Raw genomic sequence first — 21613 nt, 5'->3', positions numbered from 1 at the left:
ATTCCAAGCACTTAGAGGAGACAGGCAAGTGGATCTGGCAAAAAAAAAAAAAAAAACCAAATCCACAGAACCCCAAACCTTGTAACTGAAAGTTTTTAATTCATTTTTTCTCTAATTTTTAAAACATGTTCTTAAAATTTTATTAAGTATAATTGACATGATAAGCCTTTAAATGTATAATCTCATGAATTTCAACATTTTATTCTCCAGTAAAACCATCACCACCATCAAGATAACGAGAATTTTATTACACACAAAACATTCCTCCTTTGAAATCCCTTTGTTTAACTTTCTGTACATCACTCCACTCACATACTTTCAGAAATCATGCAACTGTCACAGGATAAGCCTCAAGAATATCCCCAGCAGGTAGGAGGGGACCTCAACTCAGCTCAGGCAGGTTCTTGACTTACACCACAGAAAGAAGTTTCAGGATCCATCAAAGACAAATGTGGGAGAACAACCTCACACGTGACTGAGTTACACTCCCTGACTGGTGCTGAGGCCTTCAGTCACAGAAATGTGGCAGAGTTTTCCCTATCCTTCTTGGGTTCAAGGGTCAGTGTCTCGTGCATGGCTGTGTCTTGCTACAGCCCCATGGGTGAAGCTATGCCACCTGTTCCTTTGTAATATAAGCCCTTGCCCTGTTTAGGATAGAATCTTCCATGGAAGTGCCTTGTGTATGTCCCCTTCTCTTACTGTGCCCTTAAGCGTGGCCTACCCAGGTGTCAGTCAATCTGCTGACAGTGGACATCATGAAGATAGACTCAGTCCCCTGAAACCTGACCCCTTGCCTCATTTGAATAGTTTCTTCTCAATAAAAGGGGTCAGTGTGTGCTCTCGCTCTCTCTCTTTCTGTGGACACTTAAGGTCACGGGAGCCAGCACAGTGACCCCAATGAAAAAGGTATTTGTGTCTCTTGTGGTTATTTCATGCAGCCCAGTTAGCCCAGTTCAACTGGAGTAACCCCTGAGCCTTTTAGTCATGAGAACAGAAACCCGGCAGACAAACAAGTAGAAAATGATTTAGGAAAGCAACAAGATTTATTCAAAGGAAGCAAACAATAGAGCAGGATACACACCCAAAGAGAGAAGGAGTATAAGTGCTCCAAACTGAGGCATGCATTGGATTTTCAGGTTCCTTCTTTTATAATTTTACAGAATTTTAATTATCAGGTATTTTTGTTTTCTCATTGTATTTTTATCATCACATATAAGAAATATTATTATTAGATTTTGTAATTATATATATTTTGTACTTGCATATGAGGAAAAGACCATTCTTTCTCCCCTGAATTGCAATTGCAACTTGGCCAAAAATGAATGGATCATTTATAATGGGGCTATTTCTCTGATATTTGCATTGCACTGGGACTCTGTCAGCAAGTAGGTCATAACCAGATAAGAACACTTGATCCCTTATCAGAAATGTGACCCAAAGTAAACTGCCCTTATTTTTTCAAAGCAAACACAGTCTGTTATTGTGTTATTAGCAACAGAAGTTGGACTAAGACCTGGTACACAGTACAACTGGTGCAGAGGCATCTAAATGGCTCAAACATCAGGTCATCGTTAATCTCAGGGGCTACGATTAGAACATGTCATTCTCAGAAAAAGAAACAAATGAAGTTTGAACCCAGAAGAAGGGTGTTTTCAGTCTGCAGAACTGCTCAATCCTGAAAGAGTCTGTAGTTAATCTATCAAATATAGTTATTTCAAGTCCAGTTAAGACAGCTTAAATAGGAAATGTGAAAGAAGTAGCTTCTATAACATGTAAAGTTGGTAGAAAAAGAGACGCCCACTCTAGGAAGGGCATCCCAGGTGCATGAGTGGGGAAAAGATGGGTCCATCAGTCTCTGTCTCACAGAGATGGTACAGTCAGTCATCTGACATGTTATGTAGTGGATAAATATTTTAACCCTGGGAAAATTTAGAACTCACCCAGAGATGAGGAAGTAACCAGAACTCCTGTAGTTAAAAATTTGGTGTTCAAAAACTCAGTAGTAAATTAAATACTGACCCAAATTAAAACTAGGCAAAAGCATTTGAATGGGCATTTCTTTGAGAAAGATATTTAATAGATCAATAAGAACATGAGAAGAATCTAGATATCATGATGCATCGGGGAAATACAATTGTGAAAGCTTTAGTGAAACATCTCATCATGCCCATTAGAATAGCAACAAACAGACAATATCATGAAGAAACTGAAACTCTCATTCCTAGTGGGCATTTAGATTTGTGCAGCAGTTTTGCAAATTAGTTTGGTAGTTCCACCGGAAGTTAAATACAGAGTTATCATATGAACAAGAAATTTCATACTTAGGTCTATATTCAAGGTAAATTCAAGAAAATATGTCTACACAAAAATTTTACACAAATGTTCAAAACAACATTATTCTTAACAGACAGATGATGAAAAGGACTCACTTGCCTACCAATTGATGAAATTTAAAAAGGAACATATATGCACTCAATATTATTATGGATATTTTTCCAACACAAAAAGAGATAAATGCCCATACCTTGAACCAACGAGGATAAACCTTGAAAATATCAGGTTAGCATAGCACAAAAGTTAATAACTAGAATCAACAAATGGGACTTACTCAAACTAAAAAGTTTTTTCTCAGCAAAAGAAACAATAAGAGAGGTAAATAGGGAGCCTACATCCTGGGAAAAAATCTTTACTCCTCACACTTCAGATAGAGCCCTAATATCCAGAGTATACAAAGAACTCAAAAAATTAGACAATAAGAGAACAAACAACCCAATCAACAAATGGGCCAAGGACCTGAACAGACACTTCTCAGAGGAGGACATACAGTCAATCAACAAGTACATGAAAAAATGCTCAACATCTCTAGCTGTCAGAGAAATGCAAATCAAAACCACCCTAAGATACCATCTCACTCCAGTAAGATTGGCAGCCATTAGGAAGTCAAACAACAACAAGTGCTGGCGAGGATGTAGGGAAAAGGGTACACTTGTACATTGCTGGTGGGACTGCAGATTGGTGCAGCCAATTTGGAAAGCAGTATGGAGATTTCTTGGAAAGCTGGGAATGGAGCCACCATTTGACCCAGCTATTCCCCTTCTTGGTCTATTCCCTAAAGACCTAAAAAGAGCATGCTACAGGGACACTGCTACATCGATGTTCATAGCAGCACAGTTCACAATAGCAAGACTGTGGAACCAACCTAGATGCCCTTCAATAGACGAATGGATAAAAAAAATGTGGCATTTATACACAATGGAGTATTACTCTGCATTAAAAAATGACAAAATCATAGAATTTACAGGGAAATGGATGGCATTAGAGCAGATTATGCTAAGTGAAGCTAGCCAATCCCTAAAAAACAAATGCCAAATGTCTTCTTTGATATAAGGAAAGTAACTAAGAACAGAGTAGGGACGAAGAACAGGAGAAGAAGATTAACATTTAACAGGGATGAGAGGTGGGAGGGAAAGGGAGAGAGAAGGGAAATTGCATGGTAATGGAAGGAGACCCTCAGGGTTATACAGTGGAGGGGGTAGAGAGAGAGGAGGGGAGGGGAGGGGAGAGGTGGGGAGGGGGGAGGGTGGATGATGGGAAAGGCAGGGGAGCACAACAGACACTAGTATGGCAATTTGTAAATCAATGGATGTGTAACTGATGTGAATCTGCAATCTGTGTATGGGGTGAAGGTGGGAGTTCATAACCCACTTGAATCAAAGTGTGGAATATGATATGTCAAGAAATTTGTAATGTTTTGAACAACCCACAATAAAAAATTAAAAAAAAAAAGAAAAGTGAAAGTGAAAAAAAAAAAAGAAAATATCAGGTTAGTAAAAGAAGGAAATAAACAAAATATCTCATATTGAATGATTCCTTATATGAAATGCTCTCAATAGGCAAATACATAGAGAAAAATACAGATTAGTCATTGCCAGAGCTTGGGGAAGAGGGAGGAGGGAATGGAGAATAATTATAAATGAGTATCCCATTTGTATTTGAAGTGATGCAAATGTTCTGGACTCAGACAGTGGTGACAGTTGTACAGTTCTGTGAATATCCTGAATTGTAGGATTTAAAGGGGTGAATATTGTTAAATCATAATTTTGAGATGGAGAAATCTCTGAAATACATGGGTTTATCAAGCTGTGCATGTTGCTAGCCTGGTCCTAGGGCAAATTCCCTAAGTCACTAGCAGCATTACCAGGTAGCAGCTAGAAATGTCCATTGGATCTAAGGATATTTTGTCATAAAAATCCTGGGAGCAGGAGGTGAATATTACTTTCATTAAGTCTACAATGGATACAGAGAAGAGGGATATAACCTGGGATAGGAAGAGAGTCAGCAGAGACATGTTTCTGTAGCCTCTTGGTTGGTTGAGTCTATAAGCACAATAAAATTTTATCAGGATGGCTTATCTTAAAAACATGGGAAAAAAATACACTGCAGTTATTTATTTTATTTTATTTTATTTTGGTTTACCTTGAAACTATCAGTTAAACTCTTATCTTTCTTTCCTCCATCCTGCTGGTAACTGTATTTAGAATGTCTCAGATTCCTTCTCTTATCAATATTATGGTATGCATATTCACCTTTTAACAAGCATTATTTATCTGTTTAATTGCTTGTTTATTCATTTATTTATTTTTGTATACAGGGAATAAAGCCAGGGACACCTAACCACTGAACTACATCCCCAGACATTTTCATTTTTTAATTGAGTCAGGGTCTTGCTAATTTGCTGAGACTGGGTTTGAACTCTAGATCCTCCTATCTCTGTCTCCCTAGCTGCTGGGATTATAGGCATGTGCCAGAAAATATAGGTGTTATTTTAAAAATGGCATGGCATCTCCAATGAAAATTTTTTAAAGCCCTCATTCTCGGGGTCATGTAAATGGAGGGGTAGCACCTAAGAAAGTGTGCCTGATAAATGTTTTGCCTCACCCTAATTCAGGCACTCAGGAGAGAAAACTAATTTTCATTAATTTGAAAAAAGACAGTTATCAGCTTGATAACTTGAGGTCCTGAGCCATTTTGATTCAGTCTCTGTTTCTGTCACATTGCCCATGAGAAGTAGGACTGCTTATAAACCAGTTCCACAGCCTAAGCACAAGAAGTTGGAAAAGAGCTCAGCTGCTCAGATTTAGGACACCTATGTTCTCTATGAGAGTACCAGACTGGTAATACTGAGTGGTGAAGAAACTGGAAAACAAAATTTTTATTTTTATTTTTGTGATGCTGGGGATTAACCCAGGACCTTGCGCATATGAGGCAAGCACACTACCACTAAATTATAATACACAGCCCATGGAAAGAACATTCTTTAAAATTTGTTTTTACATAATTATGAGTGCATAGTAAGTATGCAAAAAATTATTTAATTGTAGCAATTTCATACATGCATGTAAAGTACTCTAACTGAATCCACTCTACCTGTAACACATTCTTGCCCCCTTATACTTTTCCCTCTCCATTACCTTCCCAATTAGTTCATCTTCAAATTTTATGTCACTTTTTATTATTCTCTAGATTTCACATATGAAAGAAATCATGAGATCCTTGTTTTTCTGAGATTTATTTTGCTTAACATGATGTTTTCAAGTTTCATCCATTTTCCTGCAAATCACATTTCCTTCCTTTTTATGGTAAATAAAACTCTACTGTACACATATACTTACTACATTTTTCTTTTGATGAATTTATCTGTTAATAGGCACCTAGGCTGATTCCATAACTTGGCTTTTGTGAACAGTGCTGGGACAAACATGGGTATGCAGCTGTGTCTGTACTATGCTGACTTTGATTCCTTCACAGGTACACAGAGAAGAGTGGTATAACTGGATCATGTGGTAGGTAGCACTACCTTTAGTTCCTGAGGAAACTCCTTACCATTTTCCATAGTGGTGGGGCTAATTTACATTCCCACCAACAGCATATAAGGGAAACAGACACATTCCGGCACCCTCATAGAGAACACAGGTGTCCTAAATCAGAATCCCACCTTTGTGTCACACAGGAGGCTCAGAATACAGACATATAGGACTTTCCTTCCCTAAAATCTGAGCCTGTCATTCTGTCTTTGCTTTGTGTCAGTAGGGAAGCCCAGAGTTGTAGATTTTGTATCCTTCCCCAGTCCCCACTGTGTTTTTCCCAGGGGACTTTGCAGCCTGCCTTTGGTTGTCAGTTTCAGAGCGCTTTCACTTTCAGAATCCTCTAGAAAACATGCTTTGTCCAAGTCTACCCCAATGTCTCCCTTGGTGTTCCAGTGAAAAGCAGTGGGTGACAGAGGCCAGGCTAGAGGAGCAAGAGCAAGAGGATTAGTGACCTATCCCTGGTCAAGGAGAAGTCCCAATCCCCTGCCATGATTCAGGTCACACTGGATTTCTTCCCTGAGGCAGTGACTTGCTGATTGGAAGGCAGGAATTCCCACAGCCAAACAGGCCTGATAAAAGGCCTCTGGGAGTGCAGAGGCCCCAGAGGCACAGCTGTGGATCCTGGTCCTGTGATTCAGAAGTCAGTACCAGGCTAGCAGCACTGAGACCTGAGGGAGAGACTGTGTGGAAGGTGGCAGGTGAGGACTTCTCTGTGCAGGGTCTGAAGTGACAGTGGACCAAGGCAAGTTTTAGAAACCCCAGGCCACCACTGGGAAAAGGGATGCCAGAGGCTGAGATGAAAAAAGATAATCTAAAAAGTCAGTGTTATTGCTGTGTTTAGAAAACAGCTTCTTGGGAGATCATGGGGGTTAGTGGTATAGAGGGATCTCGCTTAGGGCTGGTCTCAGAGAAGGGGAGAGAGAATTCAAGAAGGCAAAGACACTGCACAGCCTCCTGGCTTCTCTGCTTGCCTCTTGGCTGCCCGTGGCTGGCCCTGGACCTCACCATAGTGGGTGTTCATGCTCCAACACCACTCCCACCACTGGTCTTATTTTTACACCTGTCTTCTCTCCTTAGGGAGCCTTACCTTTCTCTGTGCTTTTAAAATCTCTAGTATCCAGTTCAAAACCACAGCACCCTTTATTTATCTGAGATTTCCCCCTAATTGATAGAGCTCTTGCTATTTCCTGGGCATGTTTGCAGGTGCTTAGAATCAGGATGCCAGGCAACTTTCCTGCAGAGAGCAGCCAGTCTTGTGGGTCCAACAATCAATGAGACAAGGAATTACAATAAGGAGGGATGAGTCAGGTTGGGAGGAGGTGGGAGCTCTAGACTAGGAAATCAGAGGCCTCCTGATGCTGAGCCTAGGAGGGAGGAGGGTGGAGCTTGGTGACAGGGATGGTGTAGGCAGTGTTTTAAGTTGGATATCACTCTTTGCCAAGGCTCAGAGATAATATGGGGGGCTGGGGGGATAGAGGTGGAGGCTGTGACAGAGGTGGACAGCATCAAGGGATGGGGCCAGGCAGCTGGGATGCCATTTACAAAACACATTTTCAGATTCTCGCTATGGCTACTGGAGATTTAATGGTGAGGTCATAGGATCAAGATAGCACTTCCCTTTCAGTATTTTGTGTGTCTATCCATCTGGGTTCCTGATGGAGGGAGCCTATGTTCTGAGGCTCCCCAGCCCACTTGATTTGCATTTTAGTGAGCAGGGGCTGATGGTACTGGGGATCTCAGGGTCATGGAGGTCAGAGGCTCTGCAGAGGAAGCATGTGGTTTGTAGTAAGCACAGGATCACAGGGGCTGGAGAAGTGGAGTGGGGTAGAATGATTTGGGAGGGGGCTGAGGCAGGCTTGGACATAGTTTTGGGGGGATCTTTGAGAAATGGGAAGGAGTCAGGGAGGTTTCCCAGGATCTAAGGCCCTCCCCTGGTGAGGGAGGGTCTCACTGCATAGAACTGCCCCATGGTGTTTACACTCCACTGTCTCTGGCTTCAAGCAGCACCTCCTTGCTCTGGCTTTGACTACTCACTCTTCTTTCTTTTATCTATCAACTTCTGTTCTCCTCTGCATGCTTTTCTGCTCTTCCTTTCCTAGACAGTTTGATGTTCTACAGACACCAGCCCCTTCCTCACATGTCTAATCAGCTCCCATGGCTTTCACTGGTACTCAGAAATTTTCTGAATTCACAAGAAAAATGAAAGCCAAGCAGAGACCACACACAGTGTCCTCAGCCCCATTTCATTGTGTTTCTCTGTCTTCTTTGCCCCCAGACCCTGAATCATGGATTCACATTCAAAAGCAAATGGCACCTTTGCCATCCAGGTTTTGAAGATGCTGTGTCAAGACAGACCTTCACAAAATGTGTTTTTTTCTCCCCTGAGCATCTCCTCTGCCTTGGGCATGGTCCTCCTGGGAGCAAAGGGGAACACCAAGGTCCAGATGGCTCAGGTAAGCTTTCCTGTCACCGATAAAGAGGGACTGGTCTGCAAGGCTTGTCTCCTATCCCCTCCTTGATTTTTTTCAGAACTTTTGAGGAAGGAGGGGTGAGCCTGGACCATTTCAGGGAGGGGGTACAGGAGGAAGGGAGGGAGAGAGCTGAGGAGTTTCCTCCAGTGAGATGTTGTGGGGCTTGCTTGCAGGGGTTACTGTGTAATCTCTTTTTCATTTATAACTTTCTTGTATTTGTAAATTTTCTCTTACAATTGCTGATGTCTGTCTATGTTGGGTAGATATGTATGCTTTTTTTGAAAGGATCAAGTCTTGGACTCATTGAGCATTTGTGTTTTTCTCTAAACTCCTCAGGATTTTTTCTCGCCCTTTTCTAAAATTATGCATTGGGAGTTTTGTTATATCATTATTTCCTTTGTAACATTAAGATAATTGATTGTGTTAAGCTATTTTTAATAAAATTATTTGGTGTAGTAATACAACATTCATATTATTTTCTAAAATAAATAATTGTTGAGAATCATTCTTTAGAAGAGGAGAAACATTTTTAGTGTTTACCTTATTGAGAATCATCAAGGTCTGTGTGGAAGCTCTCTTCAACTGCTGCTTCTGGCATGAAGGACTTACGGATGTCTCCCCAGATACAGCCACTCCACAGCGCCCTCCTTCTGATTCAGTCTTGTCAGGGAGAGGAGCCTTCCAGTGGCACCAATATAAAAATGGACATCCTACTAAAGGCTGTGGGGCACGCCTATCATGAAAACAAAATGTGGGTTGTAGAGAGAACCTTAACCATGCAAGGACTCATTCACTTCATCAAGATGTTCCTTAAACTTGTGGCCTTGGAACAGTGTTCACCTATGGGAATCAGTCCTTTGCTCCTCCCCCAGATGAGGGATGTTTGGGCAGTGATGGTAAACTGGTCCTACATTACTGCAAATCTCAGGCCTGGGCATGAGCCACAGAGGAAAAACAACTTGCTACTCAAAATGGTGTTTCAGAGAGGAAACGGTTCCAAGAAGATCTAATGCTTGTTGTGAAAAGAGACTTAACAGATATGAGCTACTTAGCATGTGTCCACTGTGACTCATGTTTATGCATAAGAAAATATCTGTAGAGTGAATAGACTAACAAAAATATGAGTATGTTAATACACAAATATTACTGAAAGATTGCCATTCCATTACGCCTGTTGCTCCTGCCTGTTACTACTGTTGTTCCAGATCTGCCTCCAAGGTTGAAAAGACTAAAGCTACATAAACCAGTATTACCGCTTTTCAAAATGATTCAAATTGACATTGTACCAATTTCTTTCATGGTAAAAATTAATTTAGTAAAAGGTTTCTCTTTTTGTTTTTAACTTATTCAGGAAACTTCAGTTTGTGTGGGATATAAGATGTTTACATTTTTTTCTCTTGAATTAATGTGTCAAACCAAGTCTCCTTGACCTCTTAGCTGAATGCCTTATATAGTCCAGTAGAGGGCAATCCAGCTGATACAAAGGTTTGGAAATTTGGTTGTACATCTTTACCAGGTGATAAGCCTTTTCTTGTTATTTTCTGGCTAATATTTACCAAAGCAATCAGGTATGTTGACCAACTGGAAGACTGAGAAAATAAATGTTGTTAAATTTAATTATTTGGGAAATGGAAGTAATTTTACAAATTCTAGAAAAATTAGTTTTGTAGCTTTTTTCAATACTGTCATTTAAGATTGCATCCCAAAATTGTGCTGTTCTGTCACTTATTTATACAATGTCAAAAGCCAGTGCTGAGTAATCCTAAAGATGAAAATAGACAAGATGTTAGTTATTTGATTGCTACATAGGAGAGTTATTTCTTTAGAAATTGTTTTTAATAATTAGTTAGTAGGTTAATTTCCATGTTGTTGGTATTTTATTTGTAGTGTTGTTGATTTTTTATTTCCATCACTAATGTTATTGAATATAAATTGTGTCATTTGTGTATTTCAGAGTCAAATGAAACTCTTCTTGTGATGTAATATGACACCTTTACTGAAATATAAAGTATCATATAATATACATATATTATCTTTCTCTAGGGTACTGGGTATTTTATTTTTAATTAATTTTTAATTTGTTTTAATTATACATGACAGTAGAATGTATTTATTCACTTTGATATAGCATACATAGATGGGATGTGATTTCTCATTTTTCTGAGTGTAAATGTTGTAGAATCATATTGGTTATGCAGTCACATATATACATAAAGTAATAATGTCTGTTTTATTCTACTATCTTTCCTATCCCCACATCCAATCCCCTCCCTCCCATCACTTCCCTCTACATAACCTAAGGTAACACTATTCTTCTTTAGTGCCCCCTGCCTTATTGTGAATTAGCATCTTCATATTAGAGAAAACATTCAAACTTTGATTTGTTGGGGATTGGATTGTTTTGCCTATCATGATATTCTCCAACCCCATCCATTTACTGAAAAATGCCATAATTATCTGAGATGAGAATGGAAACCCCTGCTTTTTTATGCAATCCATGAGTGATAAGTTTTGTTCCCATCCTTTCACCTTCAGCCTGTGGATCTTTATCCATAAGGTGAATCTCTTGAGGACAGTGTATTGTTGGATCTTGCTTTTTAATCCAATCTGCCAATCTACATCTTTTCATTGATGAGTTTAGGCCATTAACATTCAGGATTATTATTGATATATGATTTGTGTTCCCTGTCATTTTTATTTATTTCTGGGTTTTGATTTGTTTTAGTTTCTCCTTTGGTTGAATGTTCCTTTAGTGCAGGGTACTGTTCAAGAACTGATTTATTCTTATTAATCATATTGCTCATTTTTCACTCTTATTTCCTTTTAAATATTATGATGATGATTGCATTCCTGTCCAAATTTTTGTTTGGATTTTTAGTTTTTTGAACTGCATCTTCTTTATAAATAAATAGAGGCAAGTTATTTTAATGTTTGAACTGCATTACTTTGTACATAAATAGAGGCAAGTTACTCTCTAATTCTGACAAATTTATGGTGTCCATAGGATGCAGTACTTACCAATAGTCCCTTATCTGAACCTCTCTTGCCCCTTTCATTTTTTTTCTATTGTTCATCTATAAACTATGCAGAGAGCTCTGTGTCATGCAAAACCCATATCTTTTTTACTCAGGAGTTTCCTGGCCCCTCTCTCCACCTATCCCACCAGTGTCACTTCTCAATGACAATCAACTTCCTCTCAAAGGATAAATTTATGCAGTATTTGAGGAAAAAAAAGCTTGCAAATTATTGTGGATATCAACAGCAAAACTGAGAGAATTTTGTTGCATTCCTTCATAGGCACTGTCTTTAAACACAGAGGAAGACATCCATAAGGGCTTCCAGATACTTCTGACCCAAGTGAACAACCCTGGGTCAAAGTACTTGCTTACAACAGCCAACAGGCTCTTTGGAGAGAAGACTTGTGATTTCCTCTCAGTAAGTTGAATCAGCAGAACAATAAAAGTTGTATTTAAAACACCTGGAAATATACAACCCAGAAGAGAGACCCTAGAGACCAGGCAGGATAACACATTTGGGAGGCTGTAGCAAGAGGATGGAGAGTTAGAGGCCATCTTGGGCAACCTAGTGACACCCTTCTCTCAAGAACAAAATGAAAAACTGCCTTGGGACATAGCCCAGTGGTACAGCATTTGCCTAGCATGCTCAAGGCCCAGGGCTCAATCCCCAGTACTGAAAAAATGAGCAAAAACAACAACAAAAAAAAAGAACAATATTCTAGAGAACTTGAGAAACTCACAGTAAACTATTTTTAGTAAAGACCCCAGTTCTACAATCATAACATATTATTTCAATTTAGGCAATGTCTCAAATTTCATTTATTATCTCTGGTTTTTCAGGGCTCAGAAAATATCTACTTACAAACTAAAATGTTTCACCATCAAGTAGCTTAAGATTTGATCATGTTTTTAATTTTAAGAAGAGCCTAAAGGTAGCATTCAGAATGATTTGAAGCTCACTGTCATTTTATTTAGCAACCTGGTCACCTGAATTATTTCTCTCCAAAGACATTTAAGGAGTCTTGTCTTCAGTTCTACCATGGGGAGCTAGAACTGCTGTCCTTTGTTGAAGATACAGAGAAGTCCAGGGAGCATATAAACGCTTGGGTCTCAAAAGAGACAAAAGGTCAGAATTATAAGTTATTTCACTTTCCTCCCACCACACCTCTGTTCTCTTCACTTCTCTCCTCTACCTCTTCTCCTCATTGCTAATGTCACTAGTGTTGCAGACCCATCAGAGCAAGGTTGCCTGGCTGAGCTTCTTGGTGCCTGTGAACCTAGTGGCTCACAGAAGATCTGATCAATGCTCAGGTTTTCAAAACCAGAGGATTAATGCTGTCTGTTTTCCCAGGGCCAGAGTGGCTGATGCAAGTGTTAACAGAAACTTGTGAGTCAGATTTCCCATATAATACTTTACATGTCACTGGCCTGTATTGTTTACACAGCAGGTGACTCTCATCTATGAGAACAGATCAATGGCCAGATCTTCCAAGTCATGCCCTTGGCCCTCCTCTTCCTGGGGGTCAGTTTGGACTTCATTTCTCCCACTTCTACATGTTAAGATGACTTCTCCTACTTCTTCTTTTCTATCTCTCATTTAAGTGCCCTTCATCAGACTTGAGAAGACTAGACTTAGTCAACTACAGAGCCTCTATCAGGGCTGATCCATTCCATGATTGAAAACACCCTGCTTATGAGGTTAAAACATACTCATTTCTGTTTTAGAGTGTGACATGTTCTAACTTTAGTCCTCAAGATCAATAACGGTTTGATATTTGAACCAACCAGGCACTTATACACCACTAGGAACATCCCTATATCTGCTAACAAATGAGATAGTAAAAACTAGAGGTAGTACTTTCCACTATTTCTTCTTGGAATATTTTCTTTTTGTGCCCTCTAGAGGCAGTAAATTAGCAAGGATGCTCTTAGTTCTTTGGAACCATACCACTTGATATACAGGGAAAGAAGGACTTACTTTCACCTACCCAAATCATCATCTGTTCCAAGGATTCCAGGTGCCAGGAGGATGAAATCATAATATCTTTTCTGTAGTTTCCAGAAACTCCTTCTGTCCCTGCTCTGGAGCTATTCAATTCTATCTGCCCCAGGAATATTGTCAGGTAGCTGTACAATGTTAGAACTGGGCCTGACCACAGGGCCTTAGACCTGACACTGCTCTTACCTACAACAGGTAATATCAGCTCCTACCCAGCCCCTCTCTCCTTTGCTGCTTGTCTTCTTCTCCAACCTGGTGTCAAGTTTCTGCTTTGTACCAACCTGCTTTCCTCCAGTGACATAGAAGTCTTTCACTATCTTCAACTTGGTGACTTTTCCAGTGTCTGTCATCATGAATACCAGTCATGCTAAGATTTTTAACTTTTATACATATCATCCAAACTCAGCACATTTGAAAACAGAATGTTTGGATCTCTAAGACATCGTATCATGATTATTCACTAAGGATTCAGAAAAAGCAACTGATAGATTTTGTGCTTGTCTTGAAAGGTAAAATTCCAGAGTTGTTACCAGTGAACTCGATTGATGAGCAGGTCAGGCTGCTTCTTGTCAATGCCATCTACTTCCAAGGAACATGGGACAAGCCATTTGACAAATCATGCACAGAAGTAAGGCCTTTCAAAATAAACCAGGTAGGGAGAGACTTTCAAAAATTATGCTAGTCTGATGAAGAAATTAAATAAAAAAATTAACTTTGTAAATGTATAAGTGATTAATTAATAATTTCAAACTTATCTCATTTAATGAATTTTAAACTATTTGGAAAAAAAGGCTACAAATAAGTAATACTTCCTGTGTATTATGGTTTACATCCTATTAGCACTCTAACTGCTTCTGATGAAGTCTCATACATGTATTGGTTTCATCTCATTCTGGACACAAACATGTTCCTATAGACACAAGTTGCTTACATAGAAAGCAAAAAGAAGATAGATATATATATATATATATATATATATATATATATATATATATATATATATATATATCAGACACAAAACAAGGTACAAACGGGGTGTGACAACACACTTTCTAAATCAGAATTTAGGAACTGATTCAAACATCAAACCACTGTGGCTCAGTATTAGAGTGGTCATGTAGTATGTGCAAGTCACTGGGTTTGATTCACAGGACCACATAAAAATAAATAAAATAAAATAAAGGTATTGTGTCCAACTACAATTAAAAAATATTTTTAAAAAAAAATCTTGCATTTGAATTATTGTTAATCATAACTTATTATAGATTCAGCATTCACCATATTGTATCATTAAATGTGAGTAGCAAAGGCCTTAGTCAACTGTGAGCTATAACTTTAATTTAAATAGATATTAGAATACTTTGCTAAATTCTCTAATCCCTTAAAATACAATGTGATGCAATAAGGAAGCTTATATGCATTAAGCTCCTCCCCTTATTTATAAGGCATGTTTCAGATAACTATTTATTAATTTATAGCAGTGCTGGACCACAGAAGGGTTGAGAGGTTTTTGTCCCTTTTCATACTCTTTTAAATGCTGTGCTCATGTGGTCATTCCTCTCAGAGAGATAAAAGGCCAGTGCAGATGATGTGTCAGAAAGCCAATTTTAACTTCATCTACATCAGTGACGCCCAGACAAAGGTGTTGGAGCTGCCCTACGCTGGAAAGACACTGAGCATGATCATCCTGCTCCCAGATGAGAACGTGGACCTCAGTGTGGTGAGTCAGGAGGGGCTGCACTCCTTTGAACTCAGAATTTCCATGGGAAGAATTGGGTACACCCTGTGCCTTCTTTCCTAGTATTTCAAACCAGACAGCCTAAATGGCCCAGCCCTGTCCTCCTTGCTTCCTTGTGGTATGATCCCTATTGCAAGAGAGTCAACCATCCTCTCAATGGTGGCAGTGCACTGTGATGACCTAAAGGGTCTCTGTGAGCAGAGCAGCTCCCATGAGCTTTCCCTCTGTCCAGGTCCCTAACTGTGAGGATGAGTTTCCACAAACAGTGCCACATTCCACCTTAGACAGATGTCCCTGTCCTGGAGAGGCTCACACTGAGAGCCCTTCCTTTTCCCAGTCTCTTTGGCTTGCCAGCAATGGTTCATTGTGTTAAAACTAAACCTCATTCAAACCAATAAATACCATTAGAAAAGCACCACTGACTCAGCATAGATGCTTTTCACAAATAAACATGTTTTGCTAGTGGATGGATAAGGAGGGGCAGCCACAGTCTTCCTGCAGGGAAATCACATATGGGATTGCACGTGGGGTGGTGGACAAGTCAGAGCTCTCATAAGCTTCTGGGCAGCTGAAGGAGCTACCCATCCTTTGTGGGCAACCAACATGGGATGCTCAAGGAAATGTCTGTGTGTCTATAGATATGTGCCATAGTCTGAATATGAACTTGTGATTCTGGTCTTTCAGGTGGAAAAAAATCTTACTTTTGAGAAATTCACAGCATGGACCAAGGCAGCCTCTTTGCAGAATATTGAAGTAAAAGGTCTCTTTCCAAGATTTAAACTGCAGGGGGATTACAACATGGAGTCTGTGCTTCAGCGTTTGGGAATGGATGATGCCTTCCAACAAGGCCAGGCTAACTTGTCTGCAATGTCAACTGAGACAGACCTGTGTCTATCCAAAGTTGTGCACAAGAGTGTCATGGAGGTGAATGAAGAAGGCACTGAGGCTGCAGCAGCTATAGATATTGACACAATCTTTGACTGTATATCATGTGCACCAACATTCCATGCTGACCACCCCTTTCTTTTCTTCATCAGGCATAACAGAACCAACACTCTTCTGTTCTGTGGCAGGTTCTCATGTCCCTAAGGCTTGTAATTCCCCTCCATGGAGAATTTCCATCTTTCCATGTCCCCCAATTCCCTCTACAGTTCACAAGGATGGGCCTTTAGGTGAACACCAAGTAGAAAAATGAGGGCAGCGTCCTAAGCCTTCTGAACAACTTGCCAGTATGATCTAATGATGCACCACACTCAGCTGTCCCCATACTGCCCACTCATTTGTACCACAGAACTAGGTCATGGCCAATAGACTGTCCTGATTCCCTGTTGTACTTAGGATGCGTGCAGTACAGAGGCCATATGATAGCTTGCAAACTTTCCCTTAGATGGGCCAAACACATTTCCCACTCATTCCACATGCATTTCCTCCTTTCCTGGAACTTCAAACTTGTCACACAGCTGCCTTAGCCTGAATGCCTCAATAATAATAAATGCTGGTATATACTGTTACTACCATTCTAGTTTAAAGAGAAACAACAAATTTTAGTCTGGAGGTTGTCTCAGTGGTAGAGCGCTTGTCTTGCATGTGTGAGGCACTGGGTTAAACCCTCGACACCACATAAAAATTAGTATAAATAAAATAAAGATGTTGTGTCCATCTACAACTAAAAAATAAATTCTGTTCAAATGTCATCTTCTTCAAGATGTTTTCCCATTCTCCATAATCAGATGTACATCTTTGAACTTTCACAATAACTGCCGATGACAGTTGCATTGCTTATTTATTAATCATTTTTATTATTAGTCTTTTGACTGGACCTTAAAATCTTTAGGATTTGTGATTATATTCTACATGCTTTAGTGCAGTAATAAACAATTTGATCATATATGATCTCTGTAGTATGGATACAACTAAATACAGAATAGCAACTTTGCCCATTGCTAATAAAACAAAGAGACAGCATATAGGCAGAAACAGGTCAGTTATTAGCTTCACAATTTGCCTAGAAATGATCTATAAATGCATTTTCCACTGGCTACTTACCATAAAGTGTAAAGAGAGCGTTAAAGAAAATTTGTTGGTTCCTATCATATGAAAGATGCTGTATTCTATTTTAGCAGGGCCAGCATATGGAAAATAAGGAAATTAAATGTTATTACAAAAATGAAGGAGTTATGAGATTCTGGTTAAAGAGGATACCAAATGAGAATAACATATATGTAAAGAATCCAAAACAAAAAAAGCAGTTGTTATTAAAGCGCTCTAGGTGCATGTATGCATATAGGGTTTTTTTCCCGTGTTTATTTTTAAACAATGGAAGTGTCAAAAATAAGGGTCAACTGTGTTAGACTAAATTACATTATTGTATAGACTGTATGGGATACAACGTATTATACTTATCATAGAGAAGCATAATTTGCATCATATTATGGCAGTTTATACTCTATGAAAACCTTCCAGGGTCCCTTTATATTGAAATATCCTATAAACAACTAGACCACCAGATGATGATTGTACAATAGTAAGTGTTTTATTGAATAAAACTAAAGAGATATTTTGAATAATAATTTTAAAAAGGAAAAGAAAATGTAAAATGGTACTTAGAGCTCTTGCTTTCTAAGTACAAAATCCCCTGCCCAATTCAAGGCATCTTAATCTCCATCAAGAACAACAACAACAAAATAAGTTTTGTAGTGCTGTTAAATCTATCATTATGAATACAACTGGTGCAAATTGGTCAAACAGAGTCAACAAACACATGAGTATTTGGGGAACATTCCATATTCAAATGACAATAGTCATATAAACAAATGACCTAATTTTTATTCAACTCTCATTTTATAAATCAAAAAGCATATATTACCATATTATTCTGTCTCATAAGTAGAATTTACTGTAAGTAAAGAGGGGCACTCACCTCCCACAAATGAGTTAATTTAAATTTGTTGGTAAGGTAAAATTCAGAATGCCTAAAATTAGCCAGGAGCAGTGGCTCACACCTGTAATCCCAGTGGCTCCAGAAAATGAGGCAGGAGGATTTTGTGTTCAAAGTCAGACACAGCAAAAGCAAGGCACTAAGCATCTCAGTGAGATCCTGTCTCAAATAAAAAAGTAGGGCTGGGAATATGGCTCAGTGGCCAAGTGCCATTGAGTTCACTCCCCGGTAACCCCACACACACAAAAATAAATAAATAAGTTAATAAAATGTCTAAAATTGTTAATATTTTTCCCCAAGTTTCTGGCCATTCAGGATTATATTTATCTCTGTTAGGTGTTTAAGATGGAATGTCCATTGCTTTCTGTTTTAAGTACAATATCAACTTTTAGGTTTGACAAAGAAATAAGGTGTTAACTATGCTGGTCTGATATCTTGGTTTTCATGAGTAATCAAAAAATGGGTAAATTAGGTAAATATAAGAAGGTAAAAGTTTATAAATGGAGATAAAACATGTGAATCATTTATATATTACAACAATAACAAATCAATTGCTAAATATAAATTCAAGTAGTCTTAGCTTCCTGATAAAAATATCTATTAAGTGTATTTTTATAAATGATTGGTATGTAGGAAAACAACTTACTTTTGCTCTTCCCTGGATATTTAGTTAAAAATAAAGCTTTAATGAGTACAGTGGCACCTACCTGTAATCCAAGTGGCTAGGGAAGCTGAGGCAGGAGGATTGCAAGTTCAAAGCCAGCCTCAGCCATTTAGCAAGGACCTCAGCAACTTCCTGAGATCTTGTATCTAAATAAAATATAAAAAGTACTGGGATGTATGGCTCAGTGGTTGAGTGTCCTTGGGTTCAATTAAAAAGGGCTTTTAAGAGTTAATGTTCAAATTAGCTTGTGCAGTTCTATACAGAAAGAAAGAAAAAGGGAGAAAGACCCTAACGTGTATTTTGATGAAAAATTGAAAAATGTAGTATTGTATCTTATTAAAAAGAAGTAATTTGTCTAAATTTTAAAGATTTATATGGTTTGTTTCAACCTGTAAATTTAAATTTAAGAAAGAAAAAGGCAGAACAAACTTTTTATCTTATTTCAAATAAAAAGTTGAGGGGAAAAAGAGACAAAGAAAGTTAAAAGGATGAGGATATGTCTTTTAGAGAATGTTTTTGAATGAGGAAAATTTTTGTATGTAAATTATGATGTTTGTCCTAAAGTAAAATAACTGAGTTGTTTCAAAATGGGAAGAAAGATAGGCCAAAAGCTCAAAAGCTAAAGGCTTAAACAAGTTGCAGAGTCTAAGCAGGTTGCAGGTTTGTGAAGGACCGATGTCCTAAAAGGAAATGTATGTGTAATTATGCTGTCTATAATCAAGAGGAATTATTTGCAGGGTTTTCAAAAATAAAAATTTAATCCACTGGATGCAAAACCAGGACATAGGTTTCTATGTTTTGTTTTTTTAAAAATTTGTTTTGTTCTGTTAACAGGATTTTTGTTTGACCTGAGGTACACTTAACCCCTGAGCCACATGCCCAGCCAACATTAGCCTTCAGGCTATAGAGAGAACTCAAAAAACTTAACAACAAGAAAAAAATAACCCCATCAATAAATGGTCTAAGGAACTGAACAGAAATTTCACAGAAGAAATACAATCAATCAGCAACTGTATGCAAAAATGTTCAACATCTCTAGCAATTAGAGTAATCAAATCAAAACTACTCTAAGATTTCATCTCACTCTAGTTAGAATGTCAATTATGAAGAACATAAGCAACAATAAATGTTGGCAAGGATGTGGGGGAAAAGGTACACTCATACATTGCTGATGGGACTGCAAATTGGTGCATCCATTATGGAAAGCAAAATAGATATTCCTCAGAAAACCATTAATTGATCCAGCTATCGTACTCCTGGGTCTATACCTAAAAGTCTTAAAATCAGCATACTACAGTGATGCAGCCACATCAATGTTTATAACAACTCAATTCATAGTAGCTAAATTATGGAATGAACCTAGGTACCCTTCAATAGATGACTGGATGAAGAAAGTGTGGTATATATACTCAATGGAATATTAGTCTTAAAGAAGAAGAAAATTATTCCATCTGTGGGTAAATGGATGGAACAGGAGACTATACTAAATAAATAAGCCAATCCCCCAAAACCAAAGGCTGAATGTTTTCTCTTATATGTGAATGCTAATTCACAATGGGGTGAGAGGGCTGGGGAAGAATAGAGGTACTTCAGATTAGGCAGATGGCAGTGAATGGAGGGGGAGGGGGATGGGGGAAGGAAGGATAGCAGAATGAATCAGACACTAAAAACCTATGTGCATATATGAGTACACAACCAGTGTGAGCCACATCATGTACAACCAGAAGAACGAGAAGTTATACTCAATTTATGTATGATGTGTCAAAACGAATTCAACTGTCAAGTATAATCAATTAGAACAAATTAAAAAAGAGAGAGAGCAATCTAATCAGATTAAAATTCTAAAATAAACTATGACCAAAATGTGGGGTTGAATAGGATGTTATCATATGCCCAACAGAGAAAATGGGATCTTTCGTGATGGGGTGAGGATGGGTGGTGGTTGAGACACCTGGGAATCTGCAGACATGGGAGTCAAAGGGTCAGACAGGTGTCTAGCTTGGGGGTAAAGTGTCATTTCTGCAACAGTAATTGAGAAGAGGCAAGTTATGGTTAGGAGGTTTCTGACTAGAGACTTAACCTATAACTCTCTCCCCTTAGTCTCTGCTAAGAAAGTATTTGGAGTTTTTTGAAAGAAGAAAACTCACAGACAGTGTGATGAGAATAATTCTGGGATTGTAAGAAATTATAGAGGCCACAATTATGTAAATGTAGGCTGCCAGCTGTCCTAGATGTTAGCTTTTCTTAATCCATAAGAGGGTGACACTTTCAGATACAGAGACTATTTCACAATCATCATAATGTACTTGATGGACCTCTACAATCCCTGTCTGTTTATTACCAACAGATGCAAGCTTAAGATGCAGGCTCAAGCAATCATTAGGGCACATTGCTATGCTCTATAATTTAGTTGTGGTCCCTAATCTTTTACAATTTAGAGTCTTAGAAAAGCCATCTTGACAATAAATACAGATAATTTAAAGATCTCTAAATATCTGCACAGATTGAGAGGCTAAATGAAAACACTCTTGAATTGGGTGTCCTAAAACCATGTAGTCCCAGCTATGTAGGGGAACTGAGGCAAGAAGATCACGTGAGCATAGGAGTTGGAGAGCAAATTACATCCTGTCTCAAAAAAAATATTTTTGTTTGTTTGTTTTTATTGGTTGCTCAAAACATTACAATGATCTTGACATATCATATTTCATACATTTGATTCAAGTGGGGTATGAATTCTTATTTTTACCACATGTACAGATTGCAGGATCACATTGGTTATACATCCACATTTATACATACTGCCACACTAGTGTCTGTTATATTCTGCTGCCTTTCCTATCCCCTTCCTATCCCCCCTCCCCTTCCCTCCCTTCCCCTCCCATCTTCTCTCTCTACCCCATCTACTGTAATTCATTTCTC

The 21613-nt window shown here is 38.6% G+C and overlaps 1 protein-coding gene and 2 pseudogenes across 1 annotated transcript; 2 read left to right on the top strand and 1 right to left on the bottom strand.

Moving 5' to 3' along the window:
* The window catches only part of LOC124098528 (dnaJ homolog subfamily B member 6-like), a 62532-nt pseudogene that overhangs the window by 1198 nt on the left and 39721 nt on the right, over nucleotides 1-21613 (bottom strand).
* Nucleotides 8153-16181, top strand: LOC124098665 (serpin B9-like). The gene is made up of 6 exons (XM_046453574.1): nucleotides 8153-8320; nucleotides 11636-11773; nucleotides 12364-12481; nucleotides 13864-14006; nucleotides 14919-15074; nucleotides 15777-16181. The coding sequence occupies exons 1-6, from the start codon at nucleotides 8153-8155 to the stop codon at nucleotides 16179-16181; spliced, it is 1128 nt and encodes a 375-aa protein (XP_046309530.1).
* LOC124098522 (ubiquitin-like protein ATG12) lies at nucleotides 8581-9278 on the top strand (annotated as a pseudogene).

Source organism: Marmota monax, unplaced genomic scaffold (assembly GCF_021218885.2).
Source record: "Marmota monax isolate L192 unplaced genomic scaffold, Marmota_monax_Labrador192_F-V1.1 WCK01_AAM20220418_F8-fsc00029, whole genome shotgun sequence".
Taxonomy (NCBI): Eukaryota; Metazoa; Chordata; class Mammalia; order Rodentia; family Sciuridae; genus Marmota; species Marmota monax.
Note: the sequence above shows the minus strand (reverse complement) of the source record. Positions and strands in the feature narration are given on the sequence as shown.

Bases quoted from the DNA above. Each gene is read 5' to 3' on its own strand.
- LOC124098665 (XM_046453574.1), top strand. From the start codon at position 8,153: ATGGATTCACATTCAAAAGCAAATGGCACCTTTGCCATCCAGGTTTTG. The intron at 11,774-12,363 runs GTAAGTTGAATC...TTCTCTCCAAAG, and splicing joins AGACTTGTGATTTCCTCTCA to ACATTTAAGGAGTCTTGTCT. The intron at 12,482-13,863 runs GTCAGAATTATA...TTGTCTTGAAAG, and splicing joins GGTCTCAAAAGAGACAAAAG to GTAAAATTCCAGAGTTGTTA.